The sequence below is a fragment of the Sardina pilchardus genome, chromosome 23, assembly GCF_963854185.1.
Source record: "Sardina pilchardus chromosome 23, fSarPil1.1, whole genome shotgun sequence".
NCBI classification, from domain to species: Eukaryota; Metazoa; Chordata; class Actinopteri; order Clupeiformes; family Clupeidae; genus Sardina; species Sardina pilchardus.
The window spans coordinates 28348623-28368622 of record NC_085016.1 but is presented as its reverse complement, the minus strand read 5'-3'; the positions used below and the strand labels follow the sequence as shown (position 1 = coordinate 28368622).

General features: G+C 43.4%; 2 protein-coding genes across 5 annotated transcripts in view; both read left to right on the top strand.

Moving 5' to 3' along the window:
• kalrnb (kalirin RhoGEF kinase b) overlaps nucleotides 1-5316 on the top strand; it is an 81773-nt gene extending 76457 nt beyond the window's left edge. For all 4 annotated transcript variants that reach the window (XM_062527343.1, XM_062527344.1, XM_062527347.1 and 1 more), the window contains 4 exons: nucleotides 316-501; nucleotides 937-1108; nucleotides 1381-1553; nucleotides 3523-5316. In XM_062527343.1, coding sequence (XP_062383327.1) covers nucleotides 316-501; nucleotides 937-1108; nucleotides 1381-1553; nucleotides 3523-3738 — 747 coding nt within the window. In that variant the 3' untranslated portion in view covers nucleotides 3739-5316. The remainder of the gene's footprint in view (nucleotides 1-315; nucleotides 502-936; nucleotides 1109-1380; nucleotides 1554-3522) is intronic.
• Nucleotides 5317-15579: 10263 nt separating this feature from the next.
• LOC134070866 (beta-crystallin A2-like) lies at nucleotides 15580-18370 on the top strand. The gene is made up of 5 exons (XM_062527342.1): nucleotides 15580-15648; nucleotides 16439-16630; nucleotides 16959-17100; nucleotides 17394-17536; nucleotides 17708-18370. The coding sequence occupies exons 2-5, from the start codon at nucleotides 16470-16472 to the stop codon at nucleotides 17853-17855; spliced, it is 594 nt and encodes a 197-aa protein (XP_062383326.1). The 5' UTR covers nucleotides 15580-15648; nucleotides 16439-16469; the 3' UTR covers nucleotides 17856-18370.
• The last annotated feature ends 1630 nt before the right edge of the window (nucleotides 18371-20000 follow it).

Genomic DNA, 20000 nt, shown 5'->3' with positions numbered 1-20000 from the left:
GCGATTATCAGACACGATCATCAAACCTGTTCTTCTTTGAACTCACATTACATTGCCATTTTCACACAAGCAATGCCTCCAGCTGTGTACTATTAATAGTCCTGGAGATTGGCTGTCAAAGAGAGTAGCGTAAATATGTGAACTGCTAATAAAAACTTTGGCAAGTATCATGGAGTTTATTTGCAGTGGATATCAAGTAGTCCATTGTGAATCTCTGTAGTTACATAACAGTGGTTTCACAGTCGCACTGATAACACGGGACACATGCCCAGGAAGACATCCAGAGCTAACCCAGTGTCTTGTGGCACCACACAGGGCAAGCTCACAGCCCAGGGCAAGCTGCTCCTACAGGACACCTTCTTTGTGACGGAGCACGACACCGGGGTACTGTCGCGCAGCAAGGAGCGGAGGGTCTTCCTCTTCGAGCAGATCGTCATCTTCAGCGAGCTCCTGCGCAAGGGCTCGTCCATGCCTGGCTACCAGTTCAAGAAGAGCATCAAGGTAGAGCTCAGCGTCCCCCTCCTCACACCAACATAGAACAGGCACACAGTGACTCATGTGGCTCAACTGATAGTCAGATGCCGGAAATGCCAGTGACATGTGACAGCGACAGTGACATTTAGCACTTAAGGAGTGTACATAATGATAAATACACACACAGGATGTAAGTTAGTTTGGACAGGAGATTGGCCTGATGCATATTCTGTATTTGAATATGTATGCATTGTGTTTATTGTTCCTTTATTGGTCCTTTTATTGATCATTTTATTGGAATTTTATTGGTCCTGTAACTTCAGACTATGCAGTTATGTTGCTAGCCAATGCCACAAAAAACATAAGAAGCGGCAGGTACAGATCTGGTGTATTCCAGAAGCTTAGCTTGTTGTTTTCCTCTAAATGCCATGACATCTGTTGGATGTGTTACTTCCCTTGTAGGTGAACTACCTGAGTATGGAGGAGCATGTGGACACAGACCCGTGTAAGTTTGTGATGGCATCACGGGGCTCCTCAGAGAGGCTGACGCTGCAGGCGGCCAACGTGGAGATCAAGCAGGAGTGGGTGCAGCAGATCCGAGATCTGCTGGACGCGCAGAGCAGCTTCCTGGCTGGTAAGAGACTACAGTACCCACAATCCCTTTGTGTTTGAATGGTGTCCTCAGTGTTGGATGTAATTATGGATTATTTCTGTATCCCTGTTACACTGGTAAAATAGCTTTTCAGACTACTACTTCCAAAGACACTACAATACCCATAATTCCATTGTATCTGAACAGTACTCTTACAGTTGATTAGCTGGTCTGTAGTCTTCCAGTGTTCACCAGCCTTCTATTGAGCTCAGTGAGTGTTAACCAGTACGTGTGCCCTCCCCGGCCCGCTGCAGTTCTTCAGAACCCTCAGCAGATCTTCCAGAAGAAGGACAGTGGAGGCTCTCTGCCCCGACAGAACTCGGCTAACGGCCGGCCGCCGGCCCACCCCTCCAGCCCCCTCAAGCCATCTACCTCCTCCAACGGAAGCCCTGCCCACAAGTCCAGCAAGCACCCCGAACTAGAGATGGTGAGTGCAGCCCTCCCCGCGGACACTGACCTGGATATTTAGTGCACGCTGCGGCAACAGCCTTGTCCTGCCGTGGCTGTTCTGTAAGAGGGGAGATTTGAGTCAGGTTGATCTAAAACACTGATGTCCTGTGTCCTGTGCCCAAATGCTCTGATGTGTGGAAATGATCAATGTTTTTTTTTTTTACATCAGGGTTGCTTGGGCCAAATCTAGAACTATTCTTACCTTAACTCCGTAACAGTTGGTGTCCTAATATTTGCACTGCACCTATTTGGATGCCCATTGGAGCATACTGATGGTCATCACCCTCTGTTGGACAATTTGGTCTTTCAGCTCCGAACTTTAGGAGGTTTTGCCAGAAGGCTTGTGATCATCAAACCAAAGCATCTTTTCCCATGGTGCAGTGCTGTCTTGTCATGGGACTGAAGAGATGCTCAAGGCTACCTCAGCCCTCAATAGTGCATTCTGTTAGAGAACTTGACTACTAGGTTCCTCATGAGTGGATATGGAAGACTCTCTCTGTGTGTGTGTGTGTGTGTGTGTGTGTGTGTGTGTGTGTGTGTGTATGTTTAAAAGAGAGTGAATGCATGTGTAGGTGTGTGTGTGTCTAACAGTGCATACACGTGTAGGCGTTATGTGAGTGCATGTATAGGTGTATGAGTGTAACAGAGCTTGTGCATTTGCATGTGTGTAGGGTTGTGTGTGTGTGTGTGTGTGTGTGTGTGTGTGTGTGTGTGTGTGTGTGTGTGTGTGTGTGTGTGGGTGTGTGTGTGTGTGTGTGTGTGTGTGTGTGTGTGTTAGTGAGTGCATTTGCATGTGTGTGTGTGTGCGTGTCAGTGAGTGCATTTGCATGTGTGTGTGTGTGTGTGTGTGCATGAGTAGGTGAATGGTCACACACTGAGGGCTATTCTTAGTGGAGAAACTGCCCTAGTTTCCACTACTCTTCCTCGCCCCTTTAATTTTCCCCCTCTCCTTTCCTTCTTCTACTTTCTCTCCCTCTCCCTCTCTTCATCTATCTCCTCGCCCCAATCTTTCCTCCCTTTCTCTCTCCTTCCTTCTCTTTTCCTTCACTCCCTCTCTTTCTCTCCCTCCCTCTCTTCATCTATCTCCTCTCACCCCAATCTCTCCTTCCTTTTTCTCTTCTGTTTTCTCTTCTTTTCTCCCTCCCTCTCTTTCTCTCTCTTCTTCTCTTTGTCTATCTCCTCGCCCCAATCTCTCCTCCCTTTCTCTCTTCTGCTTTCCCTTCTCCTCTCCCTCAATCTCTCTTTCTCTCTCTCCTTCTCTCCTTCTGTTCGTCTGTCGTGGCCTTGGACTAGCCTGGAAACCTGGGCCTAGATAAATCACCCTTGTCACCGAGACCCAGACTGCAGGAGTGCTCTGGCTACTTTCTTTATTTTTAAACGTCTCACAGCTCCCCAGATTTTTTTTCTTATCGGTCTATTTATTCCTGGAAGCAGCGCAGGCAGGTCAAGGTTAGCACAGACGCTAACAAAGTAGCCGCCTCTACCGAGTGGCCACTGCGTCCCGGGCCCCGGCCGGACAGCCACCCACTGCTCTAGATCAGAGACAGGAAGGACACTGGAGATGGCCAGAGTTCTGTTTTGTTCTGTTGTGTTTTGTTTGTTCCAATTCAGTTCATTTCCATGTGTCTTGTTGAACAGTCCATGATAAAGGGGCAGTGTTTGAGCATAAATGCGTCATATAAGTTATTTATTTCATTATTATCATTTGAATCTTTTTTTTTTGTCCTGCTGAATAGTTAATGAAAGTGGGTTCCTTAACCACTTTATAGATTATCAGTGAATGCATCACATACATTTTGTTTTTGTCTGAGGCATTTCTTCCAGACTTAAATTCTTAAAAAGACTTAAATTCCCTTCTTTTATCTCTCACCGTGTGTGTGTGTGTGTGTGTGTGTGTGTGTGTGTGTGTGTGTGTGTGTGTGTGTGTGTGTGTGTGTTTCCTTCAGTCCGACGACCCAGACTGCAACGGCCTGTCGTCGGTGCTGGTGACGCACGACTACAACGCGGTGAAGGAGGACGAGATCTGCGTGGTGGCGGGCGAGAGAGTCCAGATCCTGGCCTCCAACCAGCAGAACATGTGCCTGGTGTACCGGCCGGCCAACAGCCAATCACCCGCCGCCGAGGGCTGGATCCCGGGTCACGTGCTCGCCTCCACGCGGTGAGCCTCTGCCTCACCTCCTCCTCCTGGTCCTCCTTCAGGTCCTCTTAGCCACCTCCTTTTCAGTTGAAGCCCTCAGTGTAGACTCACTGGTAGTAGCCTCCACATGTTCCACCATCTTTGAAAACCCCATGGAGCCGCCCACGGAGGTGTCAATCACGTGCCACCGCATCACATCACCACAGCAACTGACACCTCCCTCCTTCCTTTCCTTGAGATCTGATTGGACTGTAAGAAGCACGGCACCCGCCCTCTTTCTCTCTTCTCTCTCTCGTCCCTCCCCTGTGGCTCCGGCTCTCTCCGATTGGACAAAAGAATAATGGACTGACGGACGCCGCACGCTGTCCCTACGTGGTCGGACGCCATCGCCATACCTTCTGTTGATCTGTTTCAAAAAGAAGAAAAAACATTCAAATAACAGGGGAATTCTTGAAATATATAAATATATATTATTAAAAAAAAGAAAGATTGTGTTCCTTTGGAAAGGGCAACTTCATGAGGTGAACTTCTGATTGCGTTGGTGTGACCATGTGTTTGTGTGTTTATGCTTCTCATCCAGCCATGTCACTCTGCCCACACACACACCCAGACACAAACACTTTCCCCCCCAATGGGAGTCCCCCAGACTTCTACTCTATGCCAAGTCATTTGTACACAGTGTACTATAGTTTGTCTTCTATGTGTTCAAATTTTTATTTTTGCAAGTTGTTTTTAATAATTATCCCATGATTTACAGGTTCTCCGAAGTTGCCAAGCCACAGCTAAAGCATAAAAAAGCATTTTCTCCTTTTAAGTTCTGACTCGTGTTCCCTTGTACAAAAAAAAAAGTTTTCTGCACTTTCCAATGAAATGCATTACGATGACGCCAGGTTGTGCAATATCTGAAAAAAAAAGTCGACGTTCATCATTGTACTTGTAATGTAACAAAGAATTTTAAATGTATTATTCTGTATCATTTTAAATTTGTACATAATATTTTTGACATTACCATGATCTAACAGACAAGAGAAAGTTATATCTGTTCAGCATTAGGATATGAAAAACTCAGTTCTATAAGTAATTAAAAAATAACTTCGATAGACAAGACAGTGCTATGGTGCTCCTACAAAACACCTCAAACTATCAGTCCATGAATCATAATTCTGTCTGATTTAGTGCATCATCATCTAGGCCTGTTTAACTCATCCCAGGCCGGGTAAAAAAGAATTAAAAAAAGACAAAAAAAAAAAAAAAATGGACAAAAAAAAGACTAGAAAAGAAGAATTAAAAAAGACAAAATGTTGATTTTGAACAATTAGTCGATTCCAAGTTGGTGTTGTGAATGGCATCTATTTCTGATTGTGAGTATCTGCTGCTGTCTCCTGGCGCCCCTTACCCCACCCAGCCCTGGCCTTTGTGAGATAACTGTACATATCAGATAGAGCAGCCCACGTGGCAGCGGACTCTGGGCCGGATCGGAGCCAGATCAGAGCCGTATCTGGGCCGGATGCGGGGCAGAGTCGGCAGCCATCTGGGAGGTCTTTCATTTGTTTAACTCTGGAATGTGGTTCATAATAAAGCTGACAATTTTTCATCTTGAAAATCAGTCTCTTCTTTCCATGTGAGGTGTATGTTCAAGTGGACTTCCAAGATTCAAGAAAGACACACTTCAAAACAGATATATTTGTTGCAAAATATATATATAGTCTATGCTTCTGAGCTGTATGACAGACGTTTGCACCAGCCTATGTTCACTGTAATGACTGAACCAAATGAACTTTAAAAGCAACATGATGGAGGTGAGATCGCCCAGTAGCCTACACTTCCATATCCTCTTCCACTTGTATCTTCTCCCCCATCTCTCTTAGTCTCCGGGTGTTCTCACATCTATCCCTGTTTTATGTAGCAGAGCCCAGAAGACTTCAGCTAAAAGGCTATCACTCGGCATTAAGCACCACTATCTGAATACAGTAGGACTGTAATTGCAATCCATAGCAGATTATTATTCATTTTGGGCAGACCACGCAGAGTTGATGTGCAATTATGGTCAAATGGCATACAACACCAGTTAATTCCTTGAAGGTATGTGGTATAAGGGATCCAGCTGGCAAAGAAGAAAAGGATGTCCACTTTTAAGGCGCAAATATGCAGGGTATTCAGGAATCATGAATATAAACTGTAAGGTGACACTCAATCCTTCTCACGCACTGCTTTTACCACAACAAAAGGTTCTGAAATATTCAGAACTCCCACTGGAACCACAAGTGCCTCTTGGAATTGTGAGGATGGGCTATTTACTCTATGACGCCATCGTGAGGCCATGAATTATTCACAAAATGTTGGAACATTGTCATTCTTGCGTGTCATTTTGTCCCTCAAGGTTGACGGAGAAAATGTCACGGGCGAATATGGAGCTGTATATATCCACATAACATAATTACGCTGTCATACACCACGACCACAAGTGACATCACCTTCGACTCTATGAATAAGCCCTAATTCTTGCTAGCAGTTCAACACTGCCACCAAGCGGATGTATTGCATTCGTTGTGTCGCGGGAGATGAGTTTCGTTGGTGAATTGGCCCATCAGTGCAAGGCAGGGCCAGGTTTCGAATCTTTGTAGGCTACTAATGAACTGAATGCTATTTGACTACATGAGTTTTAACCCAGGACCAATTGGCTTACTATACAAGCTTCTTACGCAGCAGTGGGGATTCACCTTACCTGCTCCAGAGATTGGTGAATATGTTAGTTTATATCTCAAATACTTAGTGAGAGTACCATTTTTTGCCCACAATTTAAATGTGACGGCTCAGGCACTTGTAGCTTCTTATCACTGGATGGCACTAGAATTCAGACAATCTGGTTTGGCGCATGCCTCGGATTTTGAATGAAGGCTGGTGGCAAAATGGAGACGAAAGCCTACTAAGGCAGTTATCCTATCAGTGTAGAGGAAAATGAACGAGCACATAATCCAGTGTGGCAGAATGAATCGATGTTGATAGTTTGTTTAGTCGTGTGTGGTCTTTGCGTCAAGACTCTTATGTAGCTTCAAGTCCATGTAAGGGAAACTGTTTTGTAGACAACAAACGAACATTGAGACAGATGACAAGCATTCAATTGTACTTGTAGCTGCCTACACCTCATATAAAACTTTACATCCTTCTGCCATCGGTTTCAAGCAAGTTCAGAAGCCACTCGGTTAGAGAGGAAAACGAATCATTTGCAAGTCCTATGTAAATTATGTGTAAATTAGGCGCGCACGAGTGGAACAGTAAGGTCATTCTTCCCTGTACCCCCCATTTTCCCTCCGTCAGCAGCCGTGTAGTGGGGTAGTAGCCTACACCTGCGCCATACACCTTTAGTCATATTAGCAGTCATTTTAAGGTCAGTGGTGTCATTACATCGTTTTGCAATAGGGAGAACCATTCATTGAGTGAAAGTGCAGTAGCCTAGGCCTAGTCTGAGCAGCTGGGCAGATCCTCCTCGCTGGCCCTCCCCCTCAAACTCCCTGAGTCAATATTGGACCTGAACAAAAGTGCGACAGGTGCGAGCGGGAGGAACGTCGGTTTTCCACATCTAAAAAAGGAGAGGGGCAGTATTGTTTCTCCCATATAAAAGCCAAGGGATGACAGAGGCCACCTCACTTGACAAGAAGGTGCAGGTGGAGAACGTCATTGCCTTGACCCTTTGGAGCATCGCGCAGCACAATGAGTCGCAGGTAAACCCTCGCAATATTCTCTTAAAGTTATTGAAACAGTTTGTTTAGGCAAATCAAAGAAATGCAAACACATTTTCTCTATTCTCATGTCCTTTTCTTATTCCAGTTCAAATCGGGGAAATGGAAGTTGTAAACTTGGATTTTTCGATTTTTCATCAATAGAAGCCACTTCCTCGGGAACAGGTGAACGAGATACGCCTGGACAATATGGTAGCCTATCCCTGAGAGGATGCTGCGTTGATTCTGTGTTTGCTTTACGTTGAGCCACACGCACAATACATGAGGATTAAGTTTTGTTCGTTCGGCTCGCGTTAAGCAGGTGCAGAAACTCTTCTGAATCAAAAAGGTGGACACGGTGAATTGCAGTTGTCTTGTCTTTTTCTCTTTGAATGAAACACATGGTCCAAAGTCATTAAAGTGGAGACAATAATCTGCGTTTAACTGATGGAGTTGTTTAATTGAAATAAACTATTTAAATAAAACAAATACTTGGACAGCACTTTATTATTATGCATGGATTGACTCGTCATGTTTTCTCTGTGCGTTTGTGGCGGAGAATCTTTGCACATTTTCTGAAAAGATTTTTCAGCTCAAGTTTGAAGAAAGACACAAACACAAATAGAAAACGTATACTCATGGTTTGCTAGGAAGTATTGTGGGGAAGTCTTTGTTACGATTAAGGACAACTGAATTGAGCGTTTTTCCCTCCATGAGACCTTCATAGTCTACCTTACCTAAAGTTGTTTCAAAGTGTTTGTTTTGAGTCTGAGATTGAGATGGTCGCTCGTGTTGCCAGGTAAGGTAACTTCGTCAATAGGGCTGTTATCGCTTCAATGAGGCTAATGCGTAAACTCACCAAATGGCCCAAACGGATCAAACATTAACTCCGGCCGGCCCTGGTCGCTCCATCTCTGCTGCCCTTGCCATCTGCCCTGCCTCAATTTGAGCAGTAGTCATGGAAGCCGTATCACCCTGTTCAGCCAGTGACGACGAAAAATAAATTCTTTGCTTATTTATCAAACATTCACTTGTTACCTTAGAAAGAATAAACAGCCCATTTTTAAAAAATAAATAAATAACTTGTGCCTACTGTTCAGACTTAAGTTAAAGAAACTCAAAAGCATTAGGCCTACACAGGCTTACCCCTACTTGACCCTTGCTGGCTTTGAAATCAAATGAATGTTTTGAACACAATCACATTAGTTTTTGTTGGAAACCCTGCCATACCGTGTGTATTTTAGCTTGCACATTCACTGGCTGCTTGACTAAATCATCTCTGTGAAGCAGTTAAGATAGTGACTGGCTGAACTAATACACGCTATCTGTATGCATTCTTCATCTTAAATGTAATCATCTCCCGCAGATTTTTAATCAGTGGCTGGTAATTGAATCAAGTGGGGTTTTTAGATCTGTCCAGATGATGTTGCTCGCTTGACCTGTGAGTGGTAGTGGGGTCTGGTGTGCTGTGGTCAGCTGTGTAGCCCCAGGGGACATGTGCTGCTCTGAGAGATATTAAAACATGGCTTATGAAATATGCAAAGCCCCTGAAGGTTGTTTCCCCTCTGCTGATTGGCTATTAGAGCCTGTTCAACGGCCAGGATCAGCTATTGGAGAGTGATTTATGTGGTGTGTGTGTGTCCACAGGTCAGCGTTTGAGGGGTTCTGTGTGATGCTAACTGTATCAGTTGCATAGGAGGCGTGGAGGTGACCTCACTCAAAGAAACAAACAACCAGAAAAAAGATGCACGAACACAGATACTCTCTCCCCCCCCCCCCCTCTCGCTCTCTCTCTCTCTCACACACACACAGACACACACACGCACACACTTATGCACAAACACACACACATACACGCACCCACACACACACACACACACACACACACTCAAACACACACACACACACAACACAGATAGTTTCTCACACACGCACACACACACACACACACACAAATTCACTCATACATACACAGACACTCTCTCACACATTCACTTACAGACACACACACACACACACACACACACACACACACACACACACACACACACACACACACACCCTCATACATATACACACACAGACACACACACACACACACACACACACACACACATACGGTTTAGGGCTTTCAGGGCCTGTTTTTCACACTTTTTCAGGCTTTTTTTCCATGGATTAGTTGCCATGGTTGTAGCACACGTGGCACAGGTAATTTCCCAATCCAGTATTCAAGCTCTAATCAGTTCTACAAGGAGCAATGCCATTCTCACAGCATCATAAACACACACTCGGCCTGAATAGACCAAGGGACCAAGTCAAATGCAATATTAAATGTACTCCTATGCATGAAATTGAATGCACATCTAAGATTCTAAATGTCTATGAAGCTGATGCAAATGTTAGTGTCCCAATTTTAAGGGCTTACGTGTCTATACGAATCTTATGCAGATACTATCTGAATTCAACAAGCTCATGGCAGCTACATTATTTCTCTATAGCTTTATGTACTGTACAGCATATGGGAGACGTGGAAGAGCTGCTGTAGTGGTACACATATGACTGCAGGCACTGCCACCTGCATATTGCAGCATATTTGCATATGCTGAGATGGAATCGAGCCCTCAGATGCAAATGAGGAATTTGGCAGTGAAATGGGTGTAACTGTTGCATTGTGAGAATGGCCAGGAGAAGTTATACAGTGCCAGACTAGGTGTAGATCTGTGTAGAAGTTTGTATTTGTCTCTGAATATATACTTTAGGTGTGTGTGTGTGTGTGTGTGTGTGTGTGTGTGTGTGTGTGTATGTAGGTCTGTCGCTCTCTCTCTCTCTCTCTGTGTGTGTGTGTGTGTGTGTAGGTCTCTCTCTCTCTCGCTCTGTGTGCCTGTGTGTTTGTATTTAGTCTAGTGTAAAATTACCATTCTGTCATGGAGGCCTTTGTGTGCACACGAGGACAGCTGGATGGATCACACCATGGTGTGCGTCACACACACACACACACACACACACACAAACACACACACATAAATACAACATAACACAACACAACACAACACAGCACAGCACAACACAACACAACACAACACAACACAACACAACACAACACAACACAACACAACACAACACAACACATTAACAAAAGCACACAAACTGGTCCAATTGTGTGTATGTGGTTTCCAGACACTTCCTGACAACACAGAGATGTTAATGCAGTGTCACTGAGGAGGCGGAGGATCTGTTACCATGGTAGGGATGGATTTTAGAGCACGCACACACACCCACACACACACGCTCACACACACACACGCACACACACGCTCACACACACACACGCACACACACACACACAGTGGCCATGGCACTGTTAGACAGAGACTGACGTTTTAAATAAAGAAAATAATTATATCGGCCATACATGTCTGTCTTTATCTGTCTCTTACACACACCTTACACACATACACAAACATGCATACACATCTGTGTCTCTTTCACTCCCTTTTCGCCCGACTCTCTCTCCCTTTCTCTCTCTCACACACACACACACACACACACACACACACACACACACACACACACAGGCCTCAGGTGTAGGCAGGAGGGGGCAGGAGGAGTAGAAGGGGACAGATGTGTAAACATGGCATGTTTGCTTGGCCCTCTGCAGGTCCAGGCAGGTCTGCGTGCTGATTGGCCGTCTGCTATGACCCCCACCGCTCTGCATCTCTCTGACGTGCTGTTGCTGAGCTCACCATCATGTCCACTATGAATGCACACCTCTTTTGATGAAGTAGGCTGGAGCCGGGGAGAGAGTGTGTGTGTGTGGTGTGTGTGTGTGTGTGTGTGGTGTTTTTACTTGTGTGCATGTGTGTGTTTTTGTCATTGGAGTATATGGATTCAGCCTGTGGTTCAAAAAGAGTAGTTGTGTGCACATCCCACCTTATGGCAGGTGCAGGACAAATGGAACTAGCTTCCATAAAAAGAATGTAATGTCCACAACACTGCTTTTAGCTCCCATTTAATGTTTCAAAAACGTGCAATGTTTCCACCCAACTGGGTCTTCATTCAGCATGTGGGCCAGAAGCTTGATGGATGGAGAGAGAAAAAGGCCAGTCTAAATCACTAATGAGCCATTGAGCTGAAATACATCACCCAACCCCTCTCCTCCCAAAGCAGTCTCATGTAGAAACAGACTAAGGAAAATATATTGGACCCAAGGGGAGGAGGTAGCAAGCTTTAATTGAATGCTTATGAATAAGCCATAAAAAGTGAAGTCTTGCTGTTTGGTATGGGTTGGGCTTTTCCCTCTGTTCAGTTTTCTTCACACGCGTCTCTTTGAAATAGTACTCCCCTGCCTTCGAAAGCAGCTGCAATACCACCAAAGATGTGTTGGCTTGCTTTGAATAATTTCACTGTTAAATAACAACAAATATATGATTGCTTGTGTGTGAGAGAGAGAGAGATTGAGAAAGATTGAAAGAGTGAGAGAGATAGAGAGTGATCATGTCTGTGTTTGTTTGTGCATATTCTCTCTCTCTGTGTGTGTTTGTGTGTTAGTTGTACAGTAGGTGTGTCTGTGAGAGTCATATGCTGATGTAAATGGCTGATTTCCCAGTTAAATGAGAGCTGCAGCACCAGTACAGGAGGGGATGGCATATTCCTCCCTCCCCCTTTCTCTCTCTCTCTCTCTCTCTCTCTCTCTCTCTCTCTCCCTCCACCCCACTCTCTGTCTCAATCTCTTTGTCCTTCCCTTCCCTCCCACAGACTGTGAATGAGTTTGCCAGTCTGCACTGTCTGTAGTAATACAGTTATTTCACATCTGTTAAAACATGTTTTTAAAACCTCCCACCCTTTTCTCAAAACTATAAACACAAACTCCAAGTCTTAAACTACATTCACAAAACCTCTGACAAGCTCTACAAAACAGAATGCCTCAAAACAGTTGTATAGCTGTGCTCAAAACCAAACAATTCTTCAGATCATTCATAAAGCAACTAGAATGAAAACAATATTGAGCAGACATCACACACATCAGGAAATTAAACACAGAGTGTTCAGTGCAGGGCAATAGCTCCAGGAGAAACATTGTTTAGCATTTTGCATCTGGAATACAAAGCAAAATGATTTCATAACTCAGTGGAGTCAGGACAGATAGATTCAGGATACAGTAGTGCATTGTAGACAGTAATATACAGTTGAATATAAATGTAATATAAATATATACAGTATATTAGCAGTAACCATATACAATCAGATTATGACTATGTAGTAGATATGTGCAGTGTCAGCAGTAACATTATAAGAGTAGTAAGAATAATATAGATATATCGTACTGTATGCAATGTAATTAACAGAATGTACAGGTGCTGGATTAGAATATCATGAAAAAAACTGATTTATTTTAGTAATTCCATTTAAAAAAGTGAAAATTGTATAATGAATCTCAGAAAATTAGAATATTGTGAAAAGGTTCAATATTGAAGACAACTGGTGCCACACTCTAATCAGCTAATTAACTCAACACACCTGCAAAGGCCTTTACAGTAAATGGTCTCTCAGTTGTGTGCTATACACTCATGGGGAAGACTGCTGACTTGGCATTTGTCCAAAAGACGGCCATTGACTCCTTGCACAAGGAGGGCAAGACACAAGGGTGTGTAACCGTTAAATAGCTGTGGTTTTAGACTGGACACTAAGGGAAATCCCCTTACCAACACAACAAGGAATTTCACTCCTCTCTTGAGTATATCTGAAATTACAATATGACACAATAAAAGACTAAATTATGCTATTTAAAAAATGCTTTGCACTTAAATAGACTATATATAATGTGTATAGTTTATTTACAAGTAATGTCATTATTTAGATCTGTCATTATTGCCATCAGGCCATCAGGCCATATAACTTCTAATGTGTTATGACACCTTTAGCACTACCTATCTAGATATTTAGCTGTTACGCCTTTGCCACAGGCGTATAAAATCAAACACCATGCAGTCTGCATTCATAATCTAGGTGCTTGATTTTATACAACTGTGGCAAGGGACCTGATGAAACCCATGAATAGCAACATAAGAATTGTTCTTTGTAAAGACTGTTATGTAATGTTGTGCATGCTACTTGTACTACAACTAGCACATCCAACAGTTAGCAGTGCTTGAAGGTAGGTATAGTCAAATCATAGTTGTCCTTGATGTCCTTCACGTACAGTAATGATCTCAGGCTCACCTTTGACCAGCTCCTCTCCACTCATTTGCATATAGGAAACATTTCCATACGTATCTTTTCATTAATTTAGTTTCCTGCCAGGAACTGCGGGGTGAGCTGAACACTGGTGAGTGTTACTGATCACACACACACAATTTGCAATTGATTTCAGTAAGTTTCCACTCACTTGTGGCTATTTGCATGTGCAATGTATGTCAAACTGATCGAATAGTTCACATATGTATCATCTTTCATCCTCCTCTGCGTTCTTTTGCATTGGCCTCTTCATTCTTTCATGTTCTGCATACTTTCACCCCTGTCCAGTTATCTCTGTGTGAAAATGATATTAGAGATATTTTATCATATATTGTTATCAACATTATTTGCTTCCCGTCAAGGTTTCAGCATTGGTCTTATCATCAAATTAATACAAAATGCCAACAGATGATTTTTAATACCTTTTTTAAAAATTCTTTCATTTTTGACCACTATCACTTCTCTTCCCACCATACTTTCGCATGTGCTATTATAACTGTAACAGCATACATGGCTTTATTACAATGACTAGAGAAGCACATTAGTGAACATAGAGATCTATTTAGGGAGCTTTTCCCAAAACACATCCACCATTTGAATGTTTTTCATATATATATATATTTATGCATTTATTTATTCCAATTTTTTTTTCAATGGAATTTTATTTGGGTTATTGTTATTTAATTTATCTTTACTCAATCAAAACACCACAACTGCACATTTATTGATATGAACTGAAATACACTATTAAATAACATGACTTAATAATGTTTTCAAAGATGGATTTATCGTTTTGGAAAAGAGCTCTTCATTTATCAGTGTTGGCTGTATGCATAACCAACTTGCTGTAAAATGATTAATTCTGAAAGGAAGACTGTGACTCTGTGGTGCAGTGAGTCACCCCATCACTAGATGTCACTAGACTCAATATCAAACATATTGAATGAGCAAGTTCTCTTAAAAAAACATGTCATTAGGAGCTTTACCCTTAATTGTCCTTGGACAATGCAGCTCCAGCTGCGGTGATTTCTCTGCTTACAAGAGGTCAGCAAGTCTTGTACTTAGGTTCTGTGTTTACCTTCAGACAGGACTTGGGCAGCAAGAGCCCCATCTGCAGACCACAACTCCTGTTAAAGGATCACCTGACAGCCATCATGCAGAGTGAATGCAGGCACTGACAGAGGTGTCGCCCGTGGAATGGTCGGCTTTGTAATGCACTGGGCCCTGACAATGTTGCATGATCTACCACCAAGAGGCCCTACCAACTGACACCTACCAGACATGTTTTTTTTTACTATGATAAATGCTTTTTCTTGTCCTCTGTTTATCAGATAGTTTACATTCTGAATAATACAGCATGGTCATTATTAAACTGTGTTGATGGTGATTTATTGTAATTTGTTACTGATAAAATAAGTAGTTAAAATGTTAGTTTGTTAGTTAAAATAAACCTGAATACAGGTAAATAAAAACCCTAATTGCCAATTACAATGGGCTATAATATGTTTACTCTTTAGAATATCCATTACTGTATACTTGAATACAAAAAAAAAGTTTTTTAAAAAGGGCAAAATTGGATAAAGCCATGGAGGGGAGGGATTCAGGTAGAGCAGCGCCTCACTGGTAGGCTGTCCTGTGTTCCAGGTTAATCTCCCACAGTTCCCCTTTGTGTTCCCATCGGCCAATCAGGGGCGGCGGCCATTGTTTGCGTGCCCTGTCAGTCAGCTCCTAGGCCTGGTCCACACCGGGGCAAAGACCAAGGGAGGGGGGCCGCAGGGGCGGGGGGTGCGTTTTTGATGAGTCAGAGGATCTGAGCCTGGCGGAGACAAAGGCAGGACTTAGGGCCTCATTGAGGCAGGCCTGCTGAGCATGCAGAGCTGCTGCGGATTCTGCAGTTAGCACGGTGACGGCACCTATATAAGCACGGCACAAGGCACAGACCCCCGACATAGATTACGCCACATCTCTCCCACCCTCTGCACGTAAGTATGGAGCCGCCACGCCATGCACTGCCACACCACGCCGTGAGGCCACCAACCACACCAACCAGTCTAGCATGCCTGGACACCTGCCTGGTCAGTGGCCATCAAACAGCACTATGACCCTGACTTTGGCCAACAGAGGGGATGAGTTTGGTTTGTCCAGTTTTGAAGAGGATGATTTGAAACATCTTCTGATGTCCACATTTGGGAGAACTAAAGTACCAACCTTAAGAGCAAAAGTGATGGGAGATGGACATCCTGTAAACTCCGTTAAAGCTGGAACTGCTACATGCCGCTTGCCCTTCAGTGGGACCTACGGTCCTGGATCCTTTCGCTGCCAAAGCTGAACTGATACTCTACCAAGGCCCGAGAGAGAAAAGAGAAGAGAGTGTGCATTAGTCCTGCTATCACTGGAGCTCTAATGGTGGCTCATCTCCATCAAAACACAAGAGCAGGGAAATGATCCTTTGTGTCTGGACACAACCAAACATCCTCTTAGACACAAACTTCCTCTTAGTGGGCTCCCACACAGACAAAGTGATGTTAGGAGTAATGCTAGACCAGCTCTCCTAATGACAGAAATGCAGCCAAACAAAGTCTTTTTCAATGGGCCACACTCACTCAAGATGTTCTTCAAAGTCAAGGACTAGGTTTAATTTACCAATCAAATAGCCCCCCCTTGAATTCTAGTGTAGATCAAAGTTCACATATGTGTGAAGTGCACAGTGTAGGCTGGCAAGAAGAGTAGCTCTCAGCAGAACTGACTGTTTTTCATGTGACCCTTTTGCAGCCGGAGAGAGCAAAACACTCAGGCGGCCATCATGAATCAGCAACAGATGATGGATCAGAGAGGGCAGTGGAGGATCACTGTCTTCGAGGAGGAGTACTTCCAGGGCAAGCGCTGCGAGTTCTCGCTCGAGTGCCCCAACATCCTGGAGAGAAACTTCCAGAAGATCCGCTCCATCAAGGTGGACAATGGCCCGTAAGTGTCAAGAGAGAGACATACAGATTGACAGAGATAAAAGTGAGAGAGAAGATGTTTGAGAGAGAGGAGAGAGAGAGAGATAGAGAGAGAGAGAGCGTGTGTGAGCCTTACTTCAAAAGCACTTCAGCTGAAGTGTTGTTGACTTGTTGTGTGCCTCCTTTGAGGTTGTTAGAGTTAAGTAGCTATTAGAAAATAGCAGTAACAAAAGCTAAGAATTGTGTCATTCATTATACTAACCATCATCTCTCTCTCTCTGTCTCTCTCTCCTCTCTCTCTTCTTTGTCTCTGTTCTTCACCCCTCTGCCCTCTTCTCTTGCTCTCCCAGCTGGGTGGGTTATGAGTACCCTGAGTTCCAGGGCCAGCAGTTCATCCTGGAGAAGGGTGACTACCCTTGCTACGAGGCCTGGAGTGGCAACAGCAGTTACCGTACCGAGCACATGCTGTCCTTCAGACCCATCAAGTGCGCTGTAAGCTACCTTTCCCTCTTCCCTCCAACCCATAAATAGATCATTCTATACACCACATACTAGTGTAATAGCCTACGCTGTGCTGTATATCATAACGAACCCATAGTAGCCTGTATTGTAATCCACACAATGCTAAACTTTAGGCTAATTCGATTTCTAATTAAAATGGTTTAGGCTTTAGTATTTTTTAGCCAATGTTGTTCATATCAGTGTCCTAGGCCAGCTCTTCACACGTGCTGTAGGTGTCTCAGGGCTGCTCATGATGTGTGGCTGTGTGCTTGTTCTCTCGACAGAACCACAGCGACAGTAAGGTGACCCTGTATGAGTGTCAGGACTTCCAGGGACGCAAGTTTGAGATCTGCGACGATTACCCCTCCCTCCAAGCCATGGGCTGGTGCAGCAAGGAGGTGCCCTCCATCAAAATCAACTCAGGAGCGTAAGTGGACGTCCATTGCAACTGCTTTAGCCTAATCTCTTAGCTTAATCTCAAAAAGATACGCTTTTGTAAAATGTACCGAGAAAACGTTAATACAGGTGAAAAATAAGTGTTCTAATGTCTCTCTCTTTCTTCCTCCCTTTCTCTCTCTACCTACCTGTCTCTTTCCAGGTGGGTGGCCTACCAGTTCCCCGGTTACCGTGGATACCAGTACATTCTCGAGAGAGACAGACGTCAGGGCGAGTTCAGAAACTATAATGAGTTCGGTACCCAGGCTCACACCAATCAGGTGCAGTCTATCCGCCGGGTGCAGCAGTAAAGGCCCGCCTTTAATTTATCCTCATTGGCTACTATGTACCCACTGTTAGCATGGCATGGCATGTGATAACGTAGGCAATAAAATCTTTATTCAAAACTCCAGAAAAAGAGTGTGCTTGTCGCCATTCCTTTAACTTCGAATACGCATTAGGGAATGATAACATTTTAAAAAAAGTTGTAGCCCGGGGAAGATGTTTATTTATTATTTATTTTTTAAATCATACTTATTTAAATTAAGTTATACTCCTAAACTAACAGGCACTGTCATCAACTTCACAAGAAAGGCAAGAATCGCTGTTCGTAAATTAATGCAATGACTGGAGATGGTTGAAATCACAGCCGCATTTATTTAACAGCATTTGTACCTATTTAACAGCACAATGTACCTTGTGTTTTAGAACACATTTCACAATGATTAAGACTTTTTTTTATTTTGTGCATGTTAGGAATAGAATGTATATTGTTCCTGTCGGATTGTATTTTATTTTCAATAAACACGAGCAAGAGATCACCGCTGTTAATGTTTCCGCTGTTTCTTGTTGCGGTCATGCTGTTCTTGTCTCATCGTGATGATGTCCTTTGCTCTAGTCTAGAGACAACTGGCCTATTAACGTGTCATTATTGGACCGGCTCTGTTGCTAAGGCCTAGGTTATGCCTACAAGGTGTCCGGCAGGTTTGTCGATGATTTATCTACTCTATGTCATGATGAAGATGACCAATGGTAAACTGAATACACATGAACGCCGGCAAAGGCCACATGCTAGTAACTAATAGCCCATTCATTCATTGCATGGCCCTGCTTCATTCTTAGGTTGTTGCTTAATGACTCTCTAAGTCATTGCGCCTATTCGTTTGCCAAACAACTAATTTCCTAGGATGGCTTGTCCGAGTTCTGGTTGGCAGAAGACAGGGTGCTAGCATGAGCTGTCCATGGTCCTGATGTCTTGGGCACTTCATCTGCGGCCAGCTGTTTCTAATAGGCTACACTGGTCTGTGTGAGTAGGCTACGCGTAATAGACTCTCAAACTGACAGGAAATTGTTTACAATTTACAAAGTAGACATAGAGTAGCCTACGTGAACTAGCCGACGTTATGCAAACACAGTCGTGCCTCATTGCCGTCATTAGGATCTTATTTGAGGGATCAGTTACAAAGTTTGTTCCAGGAAATAAGAATCGTGTATACAGTAGCCTACCCTACAATATAATGTAAATCACATTTGTTTCACATCAGCAAACGTGGATAAATGTTGAGATTAGGATAGGGAAATATGATGCTTTACAATTTAAAAAGCAGTTTAATGAACTGGGATATTCCTGATAGATTTCGGAAATAGTGATCTCAAGCAATGAATCCACAAACTGTCCAGTGCATTTTGAACGGACATGCGCTACTCCTACGCCACCTGCTGTCTGAGGTTAGGCCACACGATTCAGCAGACGATGGTCTTTTTTTTTATGGAGGAACCTACTGTAGGACTACAGCATCACTTCACATACAGAACAAACTTTACAAAACATCATGAATTTAATAAAGAATTATTCGATCGTTTTATGCCGTAGGACACGTGGGACATATTCAAAGACAAAAGAAACAACAACAACGATTTCTAAGGCCCACAATAAGGTCCATCATTTTCGCATCCTTCTCAATAATGGCTATACTATAGCTGTAGCCTATGCTTATAGCTATTCCAAGTTCAGCCTGTTAACAAGTAGGTCTACTGTTAAATCTTTAGTAAGAGCAGAGACGGTTTATAAAGTAACTAGACAATCTTTGGTAAGAGTACCGCACGACAGTTGCTATGCAAATGACAACGCTGGGAGGCGCACCATACCTTTCCCAACGCTACTGTCACTGTGTTGACACAGGCCCTGGTACACGATGCCTTTTGTGTGAGGGTGGCTTTTTGAGAAACTGATATTAAATATGCGTAGGAGTACAGCATGTGTGCAGATTTATTGTGTGTGTTATATGTCATTTTGTTGTCATGTATGTTTCCTGTTTCTTTGTTTTCCACATTTTGGAAATAGACTTTTAGAATTTACTTTTACCACTTTATCTATCTATCTATCTATCCATCCATCCATCCATCCATCCATCCATCCATCCATCCATCCATCTATCTATCTATCTATCCATCTA